At 34.4% G+C, this 23,176-nt stretch overlaps 1 protein-coding gene across 1 annotated transcript in view; it reads left to right on the forward strand.

Moving 5' to 3' along the window:
* The first annotated feature begins 1,561 nt into the window (after positions 1 to 1,561).
* Positions 1,562 to 23,176, forward strand: part of LOC130245634 (hepatocyte growth factor) — a 66,330-nt gene continuing 44,715 nt past the window's right edge. The window contains exons 1-6 of the mRNA XM_056478384.1: positions 1,562 to 1,725; positions 9,483 to 9,639; positions 12,204 to 12,316; positions 16,644 to 16,758; positions 20,096 to 20,238; positions 22,054 to 22,174. Of these exons, the coding sequence (XP_056334359.1) occupies positions 1,677 to 1,725; positions 9,483 to 9,639; positions 12,204 to 12,316; positions 16,644 to 16,758; positions 20,096 to 20,238; positions 22,054 to 22,174 (698 nt within the window). The 5' untranslated portion in view covers positions 1,562 to 1,676. The remainder of the gene's footprint in view (positions 1,726 to 9,482; positions 9,640 to 12,203; positions 12,317 to 16,643; positions 16,759 to 20,095; positions 20,239 to 22,053; positions 22,175 to 23,176) is intronic.

Here is a 23,176-nt window from a genome sequence, read left to right on the forward strand (position 1 = left end):
GCCCACATATTAATTTTTAACATCTGGGCCAAATACTACATTTGTCATCTGGCCTATATGCCTTGCATGGTGCCTTAAAGCCACCACTGTCAAACCTGAGCCATATTTGGACCACACTGTATATGTCAGAGCCGATTGAATGCCTGCTGTGCCAGCTTTAAGCCAAATCTGGGCCAAAATTCGTTGCTTTCTATCTATCTATCTATCTATCTATCTATCTATCTATCTATCTATCTATCTATCTATCTATCTATCTATCTGTCTATCTGTCTATCTATCTGTCTATCTATCTATCTATCTATCTATCTATCTATCTATCTATCTATCTATCTATCTATCCATCTATCCATCTAACCACCCACCCACCAGAAAAATCCAGCTTAAACCAGCCTAGGCTGTTTGGCTGGTTTTAGCTGGTTGACCAGCCTGGTTTTAGAGGGGTTTTGGCCATTCCATGGTTTAACCTGGAAATAGCTGGTTTTGGCTGGGCTCCCAGCCTGGCTAGGCTGGTCAAGCTGGTTTTAGCTGGTCATCTCCCAGCCTGACCAGCTAAGACCAGGCTGGAAATGACTGGAAACCCGCCTGGAAATGGCCAAAACCCCTCTAAAACCAGCCTTGTCGACTAGCTCAAACCAGTCTATCTATCTATCTATCTATCTATCTATCTATCTATCTATCTATCTATCTATCTATCTATCTATCTATCTATCTATCTATCTATCTATCTATCTATCTATCTATCTATCTATCTATCAATCTATCTATCTATCTACCTATCAGTGCTTTTACATTATGTTTGCTGTGTTTAAACTATTTAAAATTAGCTGAAACAGCCAAATTCTTTAGTTTTTTGGGGGGGGGGCAACTTAATTGTTTTATGTTCAATCCACTTAAATTTGTAAAAAAAAAAAAAACTAATAAGGTAGCTTAATTCCTTCATGTCTTCTTAACACAAATCTATCGTGTTGAACCCACGGTTTTTTACAGTGTATGTTTGAATTTTAACTGTTTGGATAGTCGTATTGAGTAGTGTTCAGTTGGTGAACTTGTTGAAATATCAAATGAATATTGTATATATTGCAAAACTCTACTGTGGTAGTTACGTACGTGTTTGTGAACGCTAAAAAGGGATGAATAATTTACATTCTATCACGAGGGTTGTCGATAACGAGATGTAAAACAAGCTATTACGTCTTACACAAACGAAAACAACGTGAGTGGCCCAGAGTTTATCAATTCACAACTTTCCTCCCAAACACCCTCAGGGAGGTTAGTCAGCATCTCACAGCTGTGTTGACATCTCCTCAACACGTCCCAGCCGCTCCAATAAATTAGACAGGCAACAAATATAAACAATTTCACTTTATTTTACTTCCCGGATCGGTTCAACAGCCTCGGTGTCTATCAGGAAATGCGATAATATGCGATAACATCCTATGTGGTGGAAGGGACCGCGCGGGGCGACTTTAAATGTGCTGAAGGAAAGGGGAGGGAGCGCGCTGTAGAGTCTCTCAGCGCGCGCTCATCTTCAGTCAGTCCGTCGCGCGCCCGCTCACTCTCCACAAGAGCCACTGCAGGGAGACTACAGATCCACTTATTTTAAGGGGAAACGCCACGATTTTCGACTTATCTTTTGTATTTTTGTTTTTGGGTCACATAAAACTCTTTAAAGCGACATGTGGATTTACAAAATTTTGCTCTGTGTGGCCGTTTTGGTTTACTCAGGTAAGTTTGTTTTTTCGTCTGTCAGTGAAAGCTTGTTAACATGTGTTTTACTGTATTAACTATCATATTTTAAAGTATAATAATATCAACTTTCGGGATGAGAGGATGTTTATAGTGGTAATTTTTGTTAGTGTTGACTAAACAACTCTGCCCAAGCTTATTTAGGATACTGTTTACATGGGTTTTACATGGGTCATTTCTTATTGGTACCTACTGGGATTTTAACATTTATTTCTTTATTTCATGAAAGGAACATCTTCAAGTCGTCATACTTGTAGATTCAGATGTAGTTGGATTTACACAAATACATATTTTAAACAAGTTAAAAGTTAAAACAAAGAAATCTAATGCACCTCTGATATACACTTGTGTGTAAGTTAATTAGTGCGTGACACAAACTTAACAAATTGGCCCAGAATACTGAAAATGTAATAGATGCACTTTTATTTTATTTTGTATATTGATACATACAAAGTATTTACATGTGTATGTTTCAATTGTGGATTAAATGCTTATATTAACTATATATTTTATATATGAATATTCGTCCAAATATAGAAATGTATTCTGCATTGTCATTGAGTATATGCAAGTCATCATAAAATCAGTACTGAACATTATTTTTATTGTGTTAGGGCACATTTCAGGTCTTATGGTGTAACTAAACACATAAGGCACAAAATTTGTCTCTGGGATGTACTTACTAATTGTAGGTACTAATAACTTAGCCACTTAGGTACTAATAAGGTACCAGTATGCCCCCTTTAGGAGTAAATAAGGTACAAAGGTGCACCTTTTGGAATGAGACCATTTTTTCAGAGAGAGTATTAAAAAAATGTTTTTATCTTCATAATATTTAGTGAAAATTGTATAATTGGCTTCTTTGGAATGGCATTGCTTCTCTGATTATGTCATTTTGACTGTTTGGGCTCATCATTTAAGAAGGGGGTGTGCTGAGCTCAAGCCCCTCCTTCATTTTTTCCCCATTCCGTATGACTTTTCATTTGGAGAAAAAAAAAAATCACAATAATGATATAACTTCTTTGCAACTCATTGGGATTGATTGGTGTGATAATCTTTTTTTAATATTAGCATGGCCATTTTTTTGTTTCTCCACAAGTAGGGCTACACGATATTGGAAAAATCTAACATTGCGATATTTTGTTATTCTGCAATTATATATTGCGATATGAATACATTTCACCCCATGGCTTGAAAATATCTGTTTGGAAATAATTTATCATTTTCGATTGATTGAGATTATTCTATTGAAAAGTGCATCTGAATAAAATATAATAATTCATCTACAAGCATATATCACTACAATTTAAAAATATATATACAATTACAATAAACAACATTATCCTTTTCAGAGTCTAACATTATTCAGGTAATTGTTTAATAAAAATACAAAAAATCAATAAAATTGATCATATATAAAGTTATAAATGCTACAATTTCTTATCCCTGAATGCTTTTAAAATCATTATACAGTCACAGGCCTCAAAAGCACATGAAAAAAATGATGAATGATAATATATAATATAATAATATATAAACTCAACATTGCATATCCTGCGACGTGACCATTGTAAATGATCACATTGTGATATCAATGCTGAAACTATATATTGTGGAGCCCTATCCACAAGTAAAAAGAGTTTCACTCTGTAACAGTTGACTGATGCCAAAAAGTATGCATTTTAGTATTACTGGCACCATCAGCACCATTGGATTACCAATTTATATACAATATATAAATATATATATTGTAATCTATCTTGACCATAGAAATGCTTGCATGCCAGTTCATGATTTGCATTTGCATGTGTCAGACGCATCACAGTTCCCAAACATTGTATTAAGTTTCACTTTGGAAAACTTCACAGATGTTGACATTCATGGCGAGTGGGCCGCTTCTTCGCTAAACATCTGGATAAATGAGTCACTGACAGTGTGCATGGAGCTGGAGGGAGAGATGAAGTGTTAGAGTGTGGCACTATGATTTTCTTCTTCTGAAACCAAACCACTTTATTGTGCAAAGCCAATTAATTACTCTGAGTTTAGTCATTTGGTTTTTAATCTGTGGTATTTCTGTTACAGTACATTGAAACATTCAACATGGCCTGTTGGTCGCTTTAGATCAGAGGCATTCGTTTTTATTGATTGTATAGCTATACGTGGGTCTGGATGTTCAGATCTACATTATGGGAGTTACATGTTTTACTACTATTAGGATACTATCATTGTACAAGCATTGTTGTTTTATTGAGAGGTGACTCTGACTGCTGTGTACTTAGAAGCTATCCATCTCATTGCTGGTTGTTCTGTACTTTCTAATGATATTCAAGAGCTGGAATCTTTTCAAAGAGCATGACTTGGCTTTGGGTCAGTTTTAGAGCTTAGATCTTAGGGTGTAATGTTCCTTGCTTGTCTGCTATCAGTATTTAGGGCTTATTTCAGATCCAAAAAACATGTCTGGTCTTACAGTGCAGTTAGTGAATGTGCTGCTTTCTAACCATGTGTTTGACAGACAACTCTTTTTTTTTTTTCATGATAGAAGCTGGTGGTTTCAGAAGTGTTGGTTCAGAGCCAGTTTACTTTGGCCTTCACAATCCTTTCCGGCACTTTACCAAAATCAGGCTGTGATTGATGGATTTGCATCCTGTTACATTTTAGCTCTATTAAAATGCTCATTTATTGCTCCACTGCTTTTAATTACAAATGCCACTTTATTATTTGCTGTTATAACCAAGTAAGAGTACGATCAAGATAGGGCTGCAGGGCGATATGACAAAAACCTCAACTCATTGGATATGATAAGTCATCTTCTGTCCTGATAATGATATATATCACAATATAGTATCTTTTCTGTAAATTTAATCAATTTGTAGTTTATATTAATTGTCCACATGCAAATTACTATTTATTTTTATTATTATTTTTACATTTTAAAGTATATACTCGAAAATCTACTTGTTCATTTATGATCATATTTCTCTTTTTATTTAGAACTTCAGAACAAATGTTTATTCAAGAATGTAGAAAAATCAAATACATTTTAATTAAATATAAAACGCTTTTCAAAAAACTAATGATTACAGGATTAATATAGCTAAATAAAATAGATTTTCAACATTTCAACTTTCTCACTATGCTGTTATTCATGTTTATGTCTGCATCCATGTAATGGCATCTAGTATTGCGCCCATATAAATTTTGAAAAACTATAACAGTAAATAATGTATTTTGCAACATCACAATTTAAACGACAGAGCATAATATGAAATATACTTTTTATATTGTCCAAACGATATATATTGTCATATTGCCATCACAGGCTCATTGTGAAAACGTACCCCTGTATACATTTCTAGAGAGCATGAATTATGTAGCCAGAGCTACGCATGGCTGCATTTTGTCTTTAAAATTAACGCAATGGGGTGAAATGACACTTGAGACTAGGGTTGGGCGATGTCGACCAATTTGGCATCGTACGATGTCTAATGTGAAACATCGCAATGGACGATGGCATCCTCGTCATAGGCAGCGGAGAATTAATTATTTATGAATTATGTAGCCAGAGCTACGCATGGCTGCGTTTTGTCTTTAAAATTAATGCAATGGGGCGGAATGACGCTTGAGACTAGGGTTGGGCGATGTCGACCAATTTGGCATCAACGATGTCTAATGTGAAACATCGCGATGGACGATGGCGTCGTCGTCGTAGGCAGCAGAGAATTAATTATTTATGAATAATTAATTAATTCAAAATGAATTATTTATTTGTAGCCTACCGTTTCAACTACCTGACCTGCATGGTCTTTGTTTTACCCATAACCAAATCATAAATGAATAAAGATAAGTTACACACAAATGACCACCTGTCAATCACTTTTTTCTGCGGGACTCTGGCATGAATAGGCAGAGTGATCTGTGTCGTTATAATGGCATCGAAAAACTTGGTACACGCATAAAAGCGAAAGATTGAAGCAGATTCAAAAGACAGAAGAGTCGTTAGATAGACAAGATTAATTAAATATCACGTTTAACAACAATAGTGAGACACAATCCAGCAGTACACCCTTGATAAACTGCCCAACATGCACTGCTCTCTGGGGTGACTGCTCTAGGCCAGACTCAGATGCGCGCATAGCCTACACTGCAGCGCATGACAGAGTGTTTGTGTGTGTGGTCACGTAATGTGCATTTTCAGCGGTATAAGGTGGAAGGAGGGCTTTTCACAATTGATAGGTGAAACGCTAGTGTGGATGTGGATAGTTTTCGTTCTAAAATACCATTTTAAAACTAAGACGTATTAGTGTAATTGGGGCCTAAGTGTGTATTTTTCTGGGTGGGGCGAAGGATCGCGATGTCAGCTCAGCATCATGATGTCTATTGGCCATCGGCAATGGACAATGGCATCGTCTATTGACCCAACCCTACTTGAAATGCAGAGAGGAGCTGACGGCAACGATGGGGTTCGAATCTGGCGAAGAATTGCAGAGAGCAGGCAACAAATTTCAACAAAAAGCAAAAAATAAAATAAACAAGTAAATAATTTGAGAACGTGGTAAGATCCGAAAACATGGTAAAAATTAGGTGGCCACAAGGGCTTTTCTTTTTCTGGATTACTTTCGGTAGGTCGGTTGAGTTTAGGGAAGTCGGTGGGTGGAGCAATTGGTCTGTCAGTCAGTCAGTCAACAGCAACCTCTGATGGATTTACGCGAGAAGAGCAGGCGCGAATGGCATTCATGATAGAAATTTGAGATCTGAAAAAGTGTACACAGCGGCTTCTGTGGATTCTCGAAAAAAAAAAGCTGTATAATATGTCCTCCTGGAACGTATTTTGCGCTGTCCAGAAATGTATGCAGGGGTACGTATCAATAATGAGCCTGGGTTGCATACTGCACAGCCATAATGTAAGGTGCCCGACTAGTTTTCAACTTGTCAGTTTTCAACAACTCAGTAGTTAATTAGTAGGTATTTGGGAAGCTAGGATCGAAAGCATATGTTGGATTTTAAAGAATAGTACACCCAAAAACTAATACAGAGCCATCATGTACTCCCTCCATGTGGTTACAAACCTATACAAGTTTCTTGTCCTTTTTGCTAAAAACAAAAGAAGATATTTTGAAGAATGTTGACAATCAGTGACAGCTGATGTCATTCATTGAATTCCATAGTAAGAAAGAAATGTCCTCTTTTGTGTGGAACAGAAGAAAGAAACTCGCACAGGTCTGAAACAACCTAAGGGTGAGTAAATGGTAAGCAAATTTTTTATTTTTGGGTCAAGTAAAGGCCAAAATTTAACTTTTTTTATGCCAGTGTACATATGCAGTCAAATAAACAGCCTTTTAAATAACCTTAATTTGACTCATATGTGTACACAGACGGTCAATTCATACACTTTGTGACTGTTCAAGGCCTCTCCTGACCTACAAGAGCACTGTAAAAAAACCTTTTTAGTTGAATCAAATGAACTTTTCTAGTCATCTCAACTTAATTTAATCAGGTCTGACTAATGATATTGCGTTAAACTTTGTATAGCTGAAAACTATAGTTAAAACATGATTCACTTATTAAATTAAGTTAAAGTAATATAAAAACATTTGTTGTCATGACTTTTTGTCATAGATTTTTTACAGTGAGTCCATTGGCATGCTCTTTTTCCATAAGTTATGGCCCGCATTAGTTTTTTTGGGTTCTCTCTAACATCTTTTCACACAATTTCTTGTCATGTAGGCATTCATTATTGCTGTAGCTTGCACACATTCCAATCCATTCAATTTAAGCAGTTTTCTGTTTCAGCATTTACACTGCAATCTAATCGAATGGATTTTCTACTTCTGGGAATGGTTGAAAGTGGACAATTTATACCTGGATTTAGTTGGACATGACAGGAGCATTTAGCATAAATGCGGCTCATATCTTTAACAAACTATCAGTTTATCAGTCAAAATCCATTTAGGCAAGTTATTTCACTTAATGGCCATCTTTGAAGAGCCTCTCGGGCTGTATGCTCAGGCATTCTGTTTGAATGGGGAAATATCAATTTTTCTAAAATTGCTTACCAAGCCTACAATTAAATATATTTAAATATATTTTAGGAATCACCAATAAAATTAAACAACAACTATCTCTTTAGTTTAAATTCTAAACGTTCAAATCACACAAAATCTACAGAAACTCACATCTGGTCCGAACCCCTCCCCCAGGAGAATCGTCAGTCTATAGTGATTGATGAATGATTGATTTTACACTTTCCCCTATTTAAAACTATATGAGTGACATGTCTTGTGTATTTTATAGTTGTTGAATCAGCCTGATGTCAACAAGCATTCTTTAGATTAGAAGTAGACCGTTTGATTAAAAAACACTTAATTTTGAAGCTCCTCCAACAGTCTATAAGTAACTTTTCAAGAACTTCACCATAATCTACAACCTCTAAACCAGAGATACCCAAAATAGAGCCCATGGGCCAAGGACAATTGTAACCTTTTATTTGGCCCACCATACCATCTGAGAAGAGAGTAAGAATGATGGGGCCAAATGCCTTTAACACAGAGATCTTCATTTCTAATTTAACATAACATTCTTTTGTTTGTTTGTTTTATTGCTGAGCTACAAAAAAAGCAAACTGAAATTAAATCTTTTCAATTAAATATTGTAAATGAACCTGATTTGTTTAAATGTAAATACCGTCACTTGATGTAGAGAGAACTATGCAGAAGACATCGACAAGCAAATCAAGGCAAAAACTAGTCTAATTCTGTTATAAATGGAACTGTTTTTGTTTTTAGTGTAATACGTTTATAAAATGTTAATAAATACTGTTTTAGTTAATTTAAAGCAATGTTTTCTAGTAATTTTTAAATATTAATAAATAAATTAGGAAATCACCCATGGCAACTATACTTACCTTTGACCCACCAGCCTCAATTAAGTTTGATTTCTGGCCCTTTTTCTTTTTAAGAAACAGTTTGGGCACCCCTGCTGTAAACCTAGCAGTCTGAAAAGAGTTTATTTGATAAGAGTTCCTTGGCAAGTATATGTGAACTACTTTCTATATTATTTCTATATATAACTACTATATACTTTCTAGCATCTGTGAATCTTTGAAAAAAAAATAAGGTTGGTCCCATTTTATATTAGGTGGCATTAACTAATATGTACTTAAATTAAAAATAATAATTTGTTACAATATACTTAGTGGAAATACATGTTTTTACATTGTACTTATGATTAATTAAATACCTGCATGCAATTACATCTGTAATAATTCAAGTAATTACATTTATAATTACACTGCTGACCATCACTTACACCTTAATCCACCCTTAAACGAAGCGATACCCCCAAATTGTAAAATGCTGTCTGATAACCTTTTGAAAATCATTTTATAGTGCTCATAAAATGTTTAAAATATCTTCAACACGATGTTAAGTGAATAATAAGATTTACGGATTGGTTAAATTAGAGACTTGTTGACTAGTTCAGACTTCCATCCGTCTAGTCGGTTATGAAAAAGCGTAGATTTCCACATCCTTATTTTGATCTAAGCAGGTTGTTGAAATGCAGTTTCTTCATTTTAGTTCCCTTTTTTATGTGCTCCATATTTCAGATTCTCTTTCATGACCACCCAAACTCTCTCCTATAAGCCTTCTCAACTGATTAAGACAAAGAAAATCACGTGCCATCTGTCATGCAACATATTTTTGGTGTTTTTCCTCATGCATGTGTGTTCTGTGTGTCAGAAACGAAGAGACATGCTCTGCAAGACTACCAGAAGACTGATGCCATGCGCTTGGTCACTTCACCTGGTGCGTCCTACATGACCAAAGGCCGCAAGATGAGCATAGGAAAGTGTGCACGACGCTGTAGTCGCAACAGGAAGCTCCAGTTCACCTGCAGGTACAGAGGTCTCCAAAGGTTAAAGCGCAGAGTGCTCCACCTTACACATAATCATAAACAGACACAGCCAGAGTGTCTAAATAATAATAAAAAAAAGCACACACACTCCATTTGCTCTTTTCAAGTAAGCTGATTTGAAATAGCATTAGATTGGCTAATTGTGTACAACGCAGTGTGAGAGGAAGCGGCTGGAATTTGTTTCACCAGTGGAAATCGAACATCAGCAGTCCAAGTGTTTCCTATTTTGATGTTTCAGGTCGATGACCTCTGGGTACTTCTGCATGGAAATCAAATGCAGCTCTTAGTACACAGAAACTGTGCAAAGTTGCATGACATCTAACCTTTAGCTTCTTGCAGCGCTTTCATTTTCTTGGAGGCATCAGCTGACTTCAAAATATAGAATTCAGATAACAATAGCTACATAAGAATAATTCAGATGCAAACACCTCTGAATGCCATCTGAAATCTTCTGAAATAAGCGTTTTTATCAGGCTTGTGTGTGTAAGTTCAGTTATTTCACTTTTATGCAAAAGAATAAGTTATTTTCATTGTCTTTAAAGTTATATGTTATATGGGCTTTATATGTTATAACAGGGTGTCCGCGGGGTCTTAAAAACTATTAAAAGTTGCTAAATCAATGTAGAGAAATTTAAGGCCCTTAAGAAGTATTTAAAAGTCTTAAATGCTATTTTGCAAGGTATGACATTTTATATAATTTTTGATTATGCAATGTATGGTTGTATGCTAAAGTTTGCCTGAATTAAATCTGCTAATATCAGGATGCTGTGTAGTTTATGAAATCAATAAAATCCTACTAGATTTGATATCATGCTGCTTTGTTTACTGCAGTAACCAAGGCAACACCATTATTTCTGCAGCTCTATAGGCACCAACCTACTGAATTAACTAGATTTAATAGATTGTTATTCAGTATATGAATAATGTTTTAGTTTTAGATTAGTTTCTTACATTAATATTTAGTAAAAGCGCTGTAAGTTAAAATCTCGCCAGTGTTTCTGGTTGAAAGTGGTTATAAGGTCTTAAAATGTAGGCAGAGTCTTAAAAAAGGTCTTAAAAGGTATTGAATTTCACTCTCTGATTTCTGTATATACTCTGTATAAATAACTCAACATAAACATAGGAGGCTGAGAAAAATGCAAATTTTTGATGGATATTTTAGACAGCAATTAGAGGTTTTTGCATCTGAACTCTTTGTTATCTATCTAGAAACAAGCCTAGGACATGCTAGCAATGTTAAAATGTGCAAAAAAAAAAAAAGCAAATATTTGCTAAAATAAGTTAAAAGCATGCTTTTTAAACATGTTATCAACAAAAATTTTGCTGAATTTGAAGCAAAATGTGGTACTGTAGCTACATTTTTAAACATTAAAAACCATGTTTATGCTAGCAATTAGGCTATGTTCCAAAGCAAGCGGTCGCTGTTTCTCAATATGCGTTCTTCAGTGATCTTGCATCCACTTGTTCTCGTGTAACGTCATCATCAGCTGCCAAAGTTCAGTTCCAATACTGAAACTTCCCGAATTTGTTCTTGATATCGAGGACGCACCGATGCAGACTAAAGCACCGAACTCGCTCTGGAAGTCATTGCGACTGGAGGTGGGAAGTGCAGCATTTATATAGATTTATTATTAAAGTTCAGAGATATCACTTATTTACCTCAGGAGTTACCCTAAATGAAACAGTAAAAGTAAACATTACCATGGACATCTTAATAAAGGCATAAACACATTAAGAATGTTGAAATGTTTAAATAATTTTCCATTAAAAAACTCGTGAAGGTCACGTGACCATCAGGAAGAACGCAGCATCTCATTTCTCAAAGGACTTGTTCTCTGTTCTCGCGGTCTCCCGAGTTCGTTCTTCTGAGGACACCTGGCAAGACAGGTCTCCACAAGAACGCAAGTCCGTTCTCTGCATTCTTGGAATTGAGAAACAGCCATTGTGTTTAAACATGCTAGCAATGCGCTAAAACATTAGCAACATGCTTGAATGTGTTAGCAATATGTTAAAACAACTTTTCAAAACATGAAAATCCCATTAGAAATAGAAGTAATGTGCTAGAAGTAATACATTCTTTGTGTATATCTATATAAGTGTCTTTCAAGCTTTTTTTGAAACTACTCAAACAATCATCAAATGTTTTTAAACTGAAACTTGAAGATTTTAAAATCGCTTCAATATTTTTAGTCAGTCTAATTCTCAAACCAACATCAAACTCTTAAAAACTTGATTTATATTGCTAATCCATTGCTAAATTTGTATCTAATGTTGACATTAAATGGATAGTTCATTCAAAAGTGAAGATTTACTCACAATTTACTATACCTATAGTTGTTCCAAACATGTTCTTTTTTCTGTTAAATGCTTAAGAATATATTTGGGAAGAAAGCTGTAAACCCTTAACCATAGTCATTTACAGTACAAAAAAACAAGTGCTTTGGATGTCAGTGGTTACAGGTTTCCAGCCATTTTCACACCATCCTCTTTTTTTTGTATACCCAACATCATTTTAATATTAACATCTGTGCCCTGTGTCTTTGCAGAGCATTCAGCTTTGATCAGAAAAGTACAAAATGTCATCTACTCTCCTATGACAGCCTCACCTTTGGCGTCCGCATGGAGAATGACTTCAACTTCGATCTATATGAGAAGAAAGGTAAGATAGAGTGTTTTAAGGCAGAGAGAAGGTCTAAAATGGATGCTCAATATACTGATAATCAAAAACAGTGAATGTTAAAAGTTGTTAGTGGCTTATACAGCACATGTTTTACAATTTAGTCTCTTTACCATTTCTTAAGCAAGGTTCAGAACTGCTATTCATCATATTTACAGTGCATTTATATTGCTAAGTGCCTGATGACACTTGCAGAAATCAAAGATTAGACTGTGACATAGACTTGAATGTTTTTTAAGAAGTAAACAATAATAACAAGTTTTCAAAAGAATTAAAAAAGTCAAAATAAAATTTAAATGTACAGTTTAAGGCAAAATAATAAGCTCACCTGCAAAATTTAAATTATTTTTCAAATATTTTCCAAGTGCCGTTTAATAGAGAGATTCCTTTTTACACATTTTTTAACATAATGGTTTTAATTAATTTTCAATCACTAATTTATTTCCCATGTTTACAGTACATAATCATTTACAGTACATTATTTTGCAAGATATTCAGCTTAAATAAGGTAAATACTAGGGATCGATCGGCCAGAAAGATCGGTATTAGCCGATAATCATATTTCACGATTCAATTGGTACTCAATCTGATCTACAGTCTACACTGATCTGGCCGATCTCATGAACTGATTGCAAGTGTTTGTTTATGAGTTTACATCCCAGGTTATTCATCCACAGCACTACAACACGTGAGCAATGTTTCCAAATTGAGTTGTCAGTAATTTTTCTTGCCCTTTTTTCTATCTGTTTTATCTTTTTTTTTTTTACATGTATGCAACATCCTTAATTTATTCTCTTTGGTAATGCAAGCTCTCATACATAGAGAGAAAATGTGCTTATGGAATGGCAAAGTTATATAAAGCTTGAAGCATCAGAATCGCTACTTGATATTGGCTGATCACAATGACAAGGAATTGGTACTTAGTATTGGCTGCAAAAATCCTGATCGGAGCATCCATAGTAAATGTGGTTGACTACACTAAAAAATATCAATAAATTAGCAGTTTTCTGTATTTTGTGATTCATGTTATTATTTTTCTCCATTTATTTATGCTTTTGAATTGCATTATGGGATCTTGAACTTTTAACCTTGAAAAGTTCAAACAAAGTGACTTTTATTAACATTTGTAATAGTATAATTGATTTATTGTCTTGGTTGGTGTTGTATATTACGTTACAAAAACCATGTAATAAACTGCCAGCACAATTTCTGTTATTTTACAGACTTCTCTTTATGTTATTTCTTATACATTATATTATTTAAAACTACTAAAATGTCAACAAAAGTCATTTTAAGTTTTGAATTTTCAACATCAAAAGTCAACAAAGCAGAGATCAAGGTCCCATAATGCAATTCACAACCGTAAATAAACAAAAAATACAAAATACAGAAACTGTTAATAAACTGATATTTTTTTTCAGTGTAGGCAAGTTGTCACTGTAATTAGACAATCAAAAAAAGTGGTATCTTCTGTATCCAATGCAAAACAACAGTCTCAAGGGGGCTAATAATGTTGACCCTAAATATTATTTGAAAACAAAATGTATTACAGAAATATTTTAAAAAGAATACACAGGAGGGTTACTAATTTTGCCTTCAACTGTAAATATAATTTCAATATCACACCAAAATGTATGTACAGTATGCATTATTTTATCTAACCCCTTTTATATTTCAAGATACAGAGATATAGATTATATGCTGGCATGATCTATCACTGGGGAGTTTTATAATATGATGTGCTGTTCTCAGACCTTAGCCAGAATTGGGCTCTTAAGGATTAATTAAGTTTCAGTGTGAATAAATGTGAGATTAATGTCCATGTGATGATGACACACTCTGCAAACATTCTGCAAAATCTGTCCACCACCAGGATGAGGATGACACAGCAAAATGGCTTTCATTTTAAGTTACTGAAAGAAAAAGCCCCTCTGTTATCTCTTATACTTGTGGTAGTGTTGCAGATTTCAGGCCGAAAAACCCTTGACTTTCTTAAGACTTGACGTTGATCAAATCAGCTCGTGTCTATGTAGCACTTGACCCAAAAACAAAAAAGAGAAGATCAGGATGGAGTTTCTGTTGACTTTGCTTCTCTGCATTTTTTACTGCTGACAATAAAGTGCAATCATGACCTTTAGGGACTTTTAAAGGCCTTAGTTTAAAACTATGGGGTCAGTAAGATATATTTAAAAAACAGAACTCAACCTAAGCTAAGCTTTTTAAAAGAAGATCATTTTATTCAGCATTTACAAGTTAAATTTATCTAAAAATGGCATTTATAATTTTACAAAAATGTTTACTCATCACAAAATCAAGTAAAATATGTTACGAATATTTAGTTAGCACTGTCGCCTTACAGCAAGAAGGTCGCTGGTTCAGGTCCCGACTGGGTCAGGTCCCGACTGGGTCAGTTGGCATTTATTTGCTAATCTGGCGGCACGGTGGCTTAGTGGTTAGCATTGTCACCTCAGAAGGTCTCTGGTTCGAGTGCCGGCTGAACCAGTTGCCACGTTCTCCCCATGTTCGCATGTTTGTTTTTTTTTCAAGTGCTCCGGTTTCCCGCAAAATCCAAAGACATGCACTATAGGTGAATTGGATAAACTAAATTAGCTGTAGTGTATAAGTGTGTGTGTGTGAATGTAAAAGTGTATGGGTATTTCCCAGTACTGGGTTGTGGCTAAAAGGGAATTTGATGCATAAAACATGCTGGAAACCACTGATAAATAAGGGATTAAGCTGAAGGAAAACGATTGAATGAATGAATGAATGAATGAATGAATGAATGAATGAATGAATGAATGAATGAATGAATGAATGAATGAACGAACGAATGAATGAACGAATGAATGAACGAATGAATGATAATACTAATAAAAAAACTGATTCCAAAGTAAACAAAGCTAAACATTTTAAAAGAAGGTAATTTTATCCAGAATTTCCAAGTTAAATTAATCTAAAAATGTACAATTTTACAAAAATCTATATTCATCAAAAAGTGCTGCAAATTGTGTTCTGGATTTTCTACAAATACTAAGTAAATTAAGTAAACTAAGACCAATCGAGGATCAAAACATGACCTCTCTGGACAGAAATTGGAAATTTGGAGAAATCGCTCGCTTTTTTTAATGTCTAATCATCTTGTTTAATCCCCCCCCCCATTTCGCAGCACCGTATGACAGAATTTCGCAAGCTCAAACTCTAGTGTGACCGCAGCTTAATTTCGAGAGGAGCACGTGAGATGATTGATCGCGGATGGTCTCTTATCTGTAATCATTATCAAGCCAATCAAATTATTCCTAACTCACTATAAATATTCCATCTAGTATTACTCCCTCATCTTCATTTTTGAAGAATCTTCCCCCATCCCCCTTATCTCCCTTTTTCCTCCTTTACCAGGGGGAACTCTCAAGAACTACCTGATCTCGTACCCCCTTACAGGCCCATTCACCAGGCAGGAGCCCTGGGCTCAGTTATCTTCAAGCTCAGGGTTCTCTCCTGGGACAGCATGCCAAACCTGCTAATATTATTAAGCTATATCTAAGTGCGTACTCTTGAAACTCGAGATGCTAAAAATTCAGCTTTGCTATCACACAAATAAAGGACATTTTATTACTAATTACATTGGAAAACAGTTCTTTTCAATTGTAATATTGCACAAGTTTACTGTATTTTACTTTAAATAAGTACAGCGTTGGTGAGTATACAAGACTCCTTTGAAAAACATTGAGAATCTGGTGTCAATATCCGCTTGTTAAGTGGCTTCAGGGTCCAATTGTCATATCAAACTGTGTGGGGAGACTCAACAAATGGTAATATAAACGTTTACAAAGCAATGTAATGCTTTCGAAAATCATGATCGCAATGTATATTTGATATATATCCATACCTATTTTAATATGGCCGGAAAGTGATTCATTTTTATAAATTGTTACATTTTTATTGATTTCTGAGATGCAGGAAGTCCAGAGACTGTTGTATACACCATGATTTTATATAAAAGTGGTTATAAACTAATATTTTTTCAATTCAAATGAGTAGCGGCTTGGACCCAGAAACAGTATATCATACATCACCGATACATCACGACTTAACAAGTGGATTACTAATGAAGTTAATGAAGATTATTGCAGAAAGAAAGTTTTTAGTTAATTTAACAGGGTTTGAGTGCATGATGGGTTGATATTCATTAAAATAAAAAGAAATAAAAAGAAAGAGAATTGTTTTACTTTGAATTTGCATCTCAAATACAGATGTTGAACACAAATGTCATCACATAGCCTAAGGTGTTTGTTTATCTGTGCTCCCTCAGACTTCATGAGAGAATGCATCATCGGTAATGGACTCAACTACAAAGGGAAAAGATCGGTGACTAAAAGTGGAGTCCAGTGCCAACTCTGGAATTCCAAAATGCCGCACGAGCACAAGTAAGTGCTTACTCATCCTTACCTCCCATTCTTGCTTCAGTCTCTCTACGGGCAATTAAACTCAATTACCCACCCTGTGCATTTCTGTGGCTATCAAAAGTCTGAAGAGTGGATCTCCTTGATATGTTACGGTTTATTTATTCATGCACATATTAGATTGCTAATGGCAAAACAGACTCATCACGAGTCATAAAAATCCCCATTAGTCTCTAATGATGATGAACACACAGTTTTATGCATGCCGTCTTACTGACTTTGATTCGTTAGAGGCTTCTCGCTGAGTCTAAAAGTGCGACAGTAAGTGCAACTCGATGATTCTCAGAAGTGGAGCGCCAATGGAGACAATTAGGTCAGTGGCAGGAACGCCAGCATGCAGATTTAAACAATTGCTTCCGTTCTTGAATGAGCAAAAATAGGCGCTTGTATACATTCTATGCATAAATTGTTCAATGTTTCTTTTTGTATACACTGACATCTAAAAATAAACACGGAGAAGCCATATGCAGTCTGAAATAGGCTGTTTAGGGGATTTGAGGGTTTGTGCGTAAGTGGGAGTTTGACAGAAAGCAGCGCAGTGCTATGATAAGATACCTAATGCAGAACATGTCTTTGAAACAAGTTCATTACGGCTGCAGGAATTCATTAGGGACACCACATGGCGCATTTTTTTCTTTACTGCAAGTCAATACAATAGACCTGGCTTTTTTTTTTTTTTGATTGTAGGCCTGCACTGCACATTTCTTAAATACTGAAATAAGATCCAAACACTGTTCTGTTCATTCTAGATTTCATGATCTTAATATTAGCTTTTTTTTTTTTTTGCATTAAATGGTCTGGAATTGATATATATCTCTCAAAATCAATCCAACCATATGATCCATCAAGAGGTCTTGGATCGTCTGACCATAAAGTTTTATTTGTTCTTTGTGCTAAGCTAAACAGCAGGGGGGGAGGGAGCCAAGTCTGCAGTAAAGTAAAGCCTTTGCAGTAAAGTTTACCTTTACACATTACAAAGGCCTAAACACTTTCTGTTTTAAAGTCTAGCTTAAAAACCCACCACTGGAGTTTGATGTTTGACACTATGAAAGTTGTTTTAAATTAAATTAAATTAAATTAAATTAAATTAAATTAAATTAAATTAAATTAAATTAAATTAAATTAAATTAAATTAAATTAAATTAAATTAAATTAAATTAAATTAAATTAAATTAAATTAAATTAAATTATAAAAAACATTGACATTTAACAGCATGTTTGCTGAATTCATTCTAATTTTATTTTATTTTATTTTATTTTATTTTATTTTATTTTTCTAAACTTTTTAAAAACTTTTTTTATTTTTTTAAAGAAAAACCAACCTCTATGGCTTGACATTTAACAGTCTGATAACTGTATCTAATTTAATTTAATTTAATTATTTATTTTTTATTTTATTTAATTTTATTTTATTTTTTATTTTTTAATGAAAAAAAACTACCTCTATAGCTTGACATTTAACAGTCTGATAACTTTTATTTTATTTTATTTTATTTTATTTTATTTTATTTTATTTTATTTTATTTTATTTTATTTTATTTTATTTTATTTTATTTTATTTTATTTTATTTTATTTTTTACTCATGCCTGTACGAAGCTTCGATAAACACTTGAAATGCTTTATAAATATACTTTAATTTGATTTAAAAACCTGAAAATGTGCTTGCCTTTCAGAGACCTTGAACTTCCTCCAGTCAGGAAATCTTTTTAATTTATAAATATTTTATCTCCTTAATGGCCATCAGTACAGTTTTAAAGCCAGCTTTTGAAATGCTTGCCTCTGAAACATCACAGGCATGTTTTATCAGCTCAGAAACCCACTGGACCTGAACGTTCTGAAATACCACACAGGCCTGTAGGTCAGCTAATTTGTCACAGATTGCATTTTTATCTGTATTCATCCATCATCATGAACTCGTTTAATTTGTGTTGTGAACGCCAAAGACAATTACATACAAAATAATTGCCGTTTGGCTTGAGGCATTGATTTATTAATGGTTTACAAATATTTGCATGGCAAGGGTAAAGGACTTTTTGAAACTCTTTGCAATAGCCGGCGTCCAAGAGTTTTAGCACTATAAACTGTTACCCCTAATGAAGCTAATAGTACCTTTGAAGTTTAAAATGAAGTGTGAATACAGAAGATTTCAGTCATGTGGGTGTTTCATAGTGTTTTTTTATGGTGGTTACCATATTGCATGATAGGGCGGCACTATGGCTCAGTGGTTAGCACTATCGCCTCCAGCAAGAAGGACGCTGGTTCAAGTCCTGGCTGGGCCAATTGGCATTGCTGTGTGGAGTTTGCATGTTCTCCCCGTGTTGGCATAAGTTTCCTCCGGGTGCTCCAGTTTCCCCTACAGTCCAAAGACATGCGCTATAAGTGAACTGGATGAGCTAAATTTACCATATAGTGTGTGAACGTGAGAGTGTATGGGTGTTTCCCAATAATGGGAAGTGCATCCGCTGCAAAAAACATATGCTGGAATAGTTGGCGATTTCTTCCGTTGTGGTGACCCCTGATAAATAAGGGACTAGGCTGAAGGAAAATGAATGAATGACATCGCATGATTAGCAACATACAATAAACTTAATTGTCATAACCATTTATAATAATTGGATTATTGGAATACAGATAAGCCTGCAAATTATGCAGTTCTATAATGTAACCCAAAAAATGTTTGTTTTTGTGTGATGCAGCTTTCTAAATGTTCAAATAACTAAAGAAAACACTCTTAAAACAACAACTCTCATAATGAGAGTGGCCTAACCCGAGCACTGTGCAGTTTTTGACCTTCTCTGGCCCGAAGCTTTATACTACTCTATTCTCTTGCCAAAATCATTATTTGTCTACATGCATTTATTATATCAAACCTTTGTACTTTTTTCCATAAGTGAAAAAAAATGAAGAAGCTACATTTTTCCCTAGGGCCAAATAGATTCTTGCATTGCAATGAAGTATGGAATAGCATCTGCATTCTGATGTTAAAGATATAGTTAGTCATACCACTCTTACTAATGCACAAATTGATGAGATGTTGTACTTGGCTGAAATTACAAGAAGAAAATTCTTCCATAAGTGATCCTTATGTCATTTGTTTTGAAGCTTTTGTTTCGTAAGACAAAAAAAATGCTAATACTTTCAGAGGATTGTTTATGTTTCTTTGCCACTGATTTAATGAGGTCATCAGTCCCTATTTTATGGAGCAAAAATGTCAACGAGTAACAGCGTTTTAACAAAATTGCTGCAATTATGCTTTGTGTATAACTTTACAAACCTCTCTTTCATATTTTATTGGATCAGTTTCTTACCCCAGAGGCACAAACATCGAGATCTACGGGATAATTTATGTCGTAATCCGGACAACACCACAACAGGTCCTTGGTGTTTTACCACAGACCCCAAATTACGTCACCAGGACTGCAGCATCCCACAATGCTCGGAGGGTGAGTTTATTGTTTACCAGCTGTTGTTTCATATACAGTAGCTCGATGTTATGTTTATAAAGTGTTTCGGTTGTTTTTTGGATAATTTAGGAACAAAATTGTTAACTAAACTGTAAAGGATAAATTACAGTACATTCAAGAGGGTGTTATTGTCAGATAATGACTGACAGCTGCAAAGTGGAAGGCTGTTGTGTTAGATTGATGGACAAAAACAACCTTCTGGATGTACTTTATGCCACTTATTACATGACTACTTGCCACAAAGCATTGCTTTGAGCTGTAATAGTTTATTAATTAAACACTTAGCTGAGTGAAATAAAAACAGCTGATGGAGTATAACACACTAAATATATAATAAATGATCTGATGGGTATTTTGTGCTGAAACTTTACAGACACATTCTGGAGACACCGAAGGCTTATCTTACATCTTGTAAAGGGGTAAAATAGGTGCCCTTAAAAGTCATTGTTTTAAGGAGTGATTTCAGCATCTTGTTGAATCTATGCCACAGATAATTAAGGCAGTTTTTTGAAGGTAAAAAGGTACTAACAAGGAATGCTAAATAAAATAATTGATGAGTGTAGATCTTGGAAATTAATGTAAATAGCATTTCTTTAAGATAATTTGGCCTTGCATTGAAAAGCTCAGACATATAACAGTACTATTCATCTTGGCAAAGACTAGCATGTTGTTGAGATGTAGAAGAGACATGAGAGATTACATAAGAGAATTTTCTTCCTTGATACAATCTGTGAATCAGGAGACTTCAGAGACTCCATTTGCTCTCAATTTGAGGTCTAGAGGAAGTATTTGAGAAATTAAAACATCCCTTTGTGATATCTGTTCTCCTATTAGATTGTCGTTTAAACTGTGGGATGTTTAATATGAGCATTAAAGTATACAATGGTTTTCCTTTTTCTTTCATGTGGATGGCTAATTTATTGGATTTAGAGCTGTTGATGCTGTTATCTATTGAAGAAGAAAGTATTTGATTGTTGTGGTGACCGGGGATTTTCATTAATAGGAAGATGCATTGAGTTGCACGCAAAAAGAGGGGTTTTCTGCAGAGATAGTGATCAGGTTAACAAAGAACGTCTTTTCTAAGGGTTGCATGGTGAAATATAGCTGGGAGGGTTGGTTAATAAATTAGTTTCCCATAATCAAAAACACAGACACACACATACACAAGGAAGTCACATCTTGCTTTCCTGAGAGTGGCTGACATTAACATCTGTTTCTACTACAGCAATCTGCTCCTAGTGTGTGTACTGTACAACTAATAACAGGATTTAGAGAGATGACTCTCGCTGAGGTGACCCCCATCTGCTGTGATATTTGGTTTGGTCTTGTAGTGACTAAGCTCTACACTAAGTACTGTAATAATTACATGTTGCTTTAACCTTTGATTGTATGAAATCTGTTAGAAGCTACAACATACCTCTGGGGTTAAATACGAGGCCTAATGGGTGCTATGTCTGTGTAGTAATTTAAAGCGTCGGATGATTTATTTTTAGACAATCTAAGGGTCACATGTGGCTTCATAATTGCTTGTCTTCTTGATAAATACGATTACAATCCCTGTGGATATTAGCGTCGGTGATTACTGATTAGGCTACAGTATGTGACACTAACGTGCATTCATTTACTACCAGCATTCTGCCAGGGTTACATTTTTCTAACCGTTTAACACAACAAACAGGGTTGAATTTGAACCCAGTTGACTCATCCTCTACATGCATGCTAATGTCACTCAGATGGGGTCTTTAGGGCATTGTCCTGGTTAACATTCTTACCAGACATGTTCTTTATCCATAGTGGAATGTATGACGTGTAACGGAGAAAGTTATCGTGGACCCTTGGACCACACGGAGAGTGGCCGGGAATGCCAGCGCTGGGATCTTGAGGAACCACATGAACACATTTTCCACCCTAAAAGGTATGAGACCCAACACAACATTGCAGACATTCAGAGAAAATAATTCAGAAATGTTTATGGTCTTGATTTTTTTATCAATATGAGTGTATACTTGTAAGTGCATCCTTGAAAGATTTGAAAATCCATTAAATTCTTCTTTTATGTAAGGTTAGGTTCTTACTAACACAGGCAAAAAAAGGTCTTTAGCATACATTGCATACATGTTTTAGATATTTTGGAGACTTTGGGTCAGTCTGGGGTGTGTTTCCCAAACAACAACATAACTCGTGGCTGAACTACCATAGTACGATGCATCGTTTGGGAAAAGAACGATGCAGTGACAAGTGTTTCCCAAAACTGTAGTTTCTCTGTCGCAGATTCATCATTTGAATCCATAATGATGTTCTAAACAGGGTGGAGTATCAACTTCTTTTGAGAAAAACCCCATACATTTTTTGTGCAAATTATTGTTTTGCATGCACATGCATTTAAAAAAAATCCAATATTAGTTTTTGTAAAAACATGCACTTGTTTTAATATTTATTGAAATATATTTAAAAGGCAGATATAGGGCCTAAGTTTCCTTTAGAAATATTATTGAGAATATTCCATATTCTATTCTAAAACATAAAACCACTTAGCTAACACATATATTCGCGAATATAAGTTATATAATTTGTTAGGCTAATGGATGTAATTTAAAGTAGACTATTTATCAAGAAAACAAATCCTACATAATAATAATAATAATAATAATAACAACAACAACAACAACAACAACAATAATAATAATAATTATTATTATTATTTTTTTTATTGTTATTATTATCAACATTATTAATGTATTATTAATATTATTATTATTATTGTTTATTATTATTGTTTATTATGAACATCATTATTAATGTAATGTTATTATTAATATTATTATAATTATCAATGTATTATTATTATTATTATTATTATTTTTAAATGAACATCATTATTAATGTATTATTATTATTATTATTATTATTATTATTA

This window comes from Danio aesculapii, chromosome 18, assembly GCF_903798145.1.
Source record: "Danio aesculapii chromosome 18, fDanAes4.1, whole genome shotgun sequence".
Lineage (NCBI taxonomy): Eukaryota > Metazoa > Chordata > Actinopteri > Cypriniformes > Danionidae > Danio > Danio aesculapii.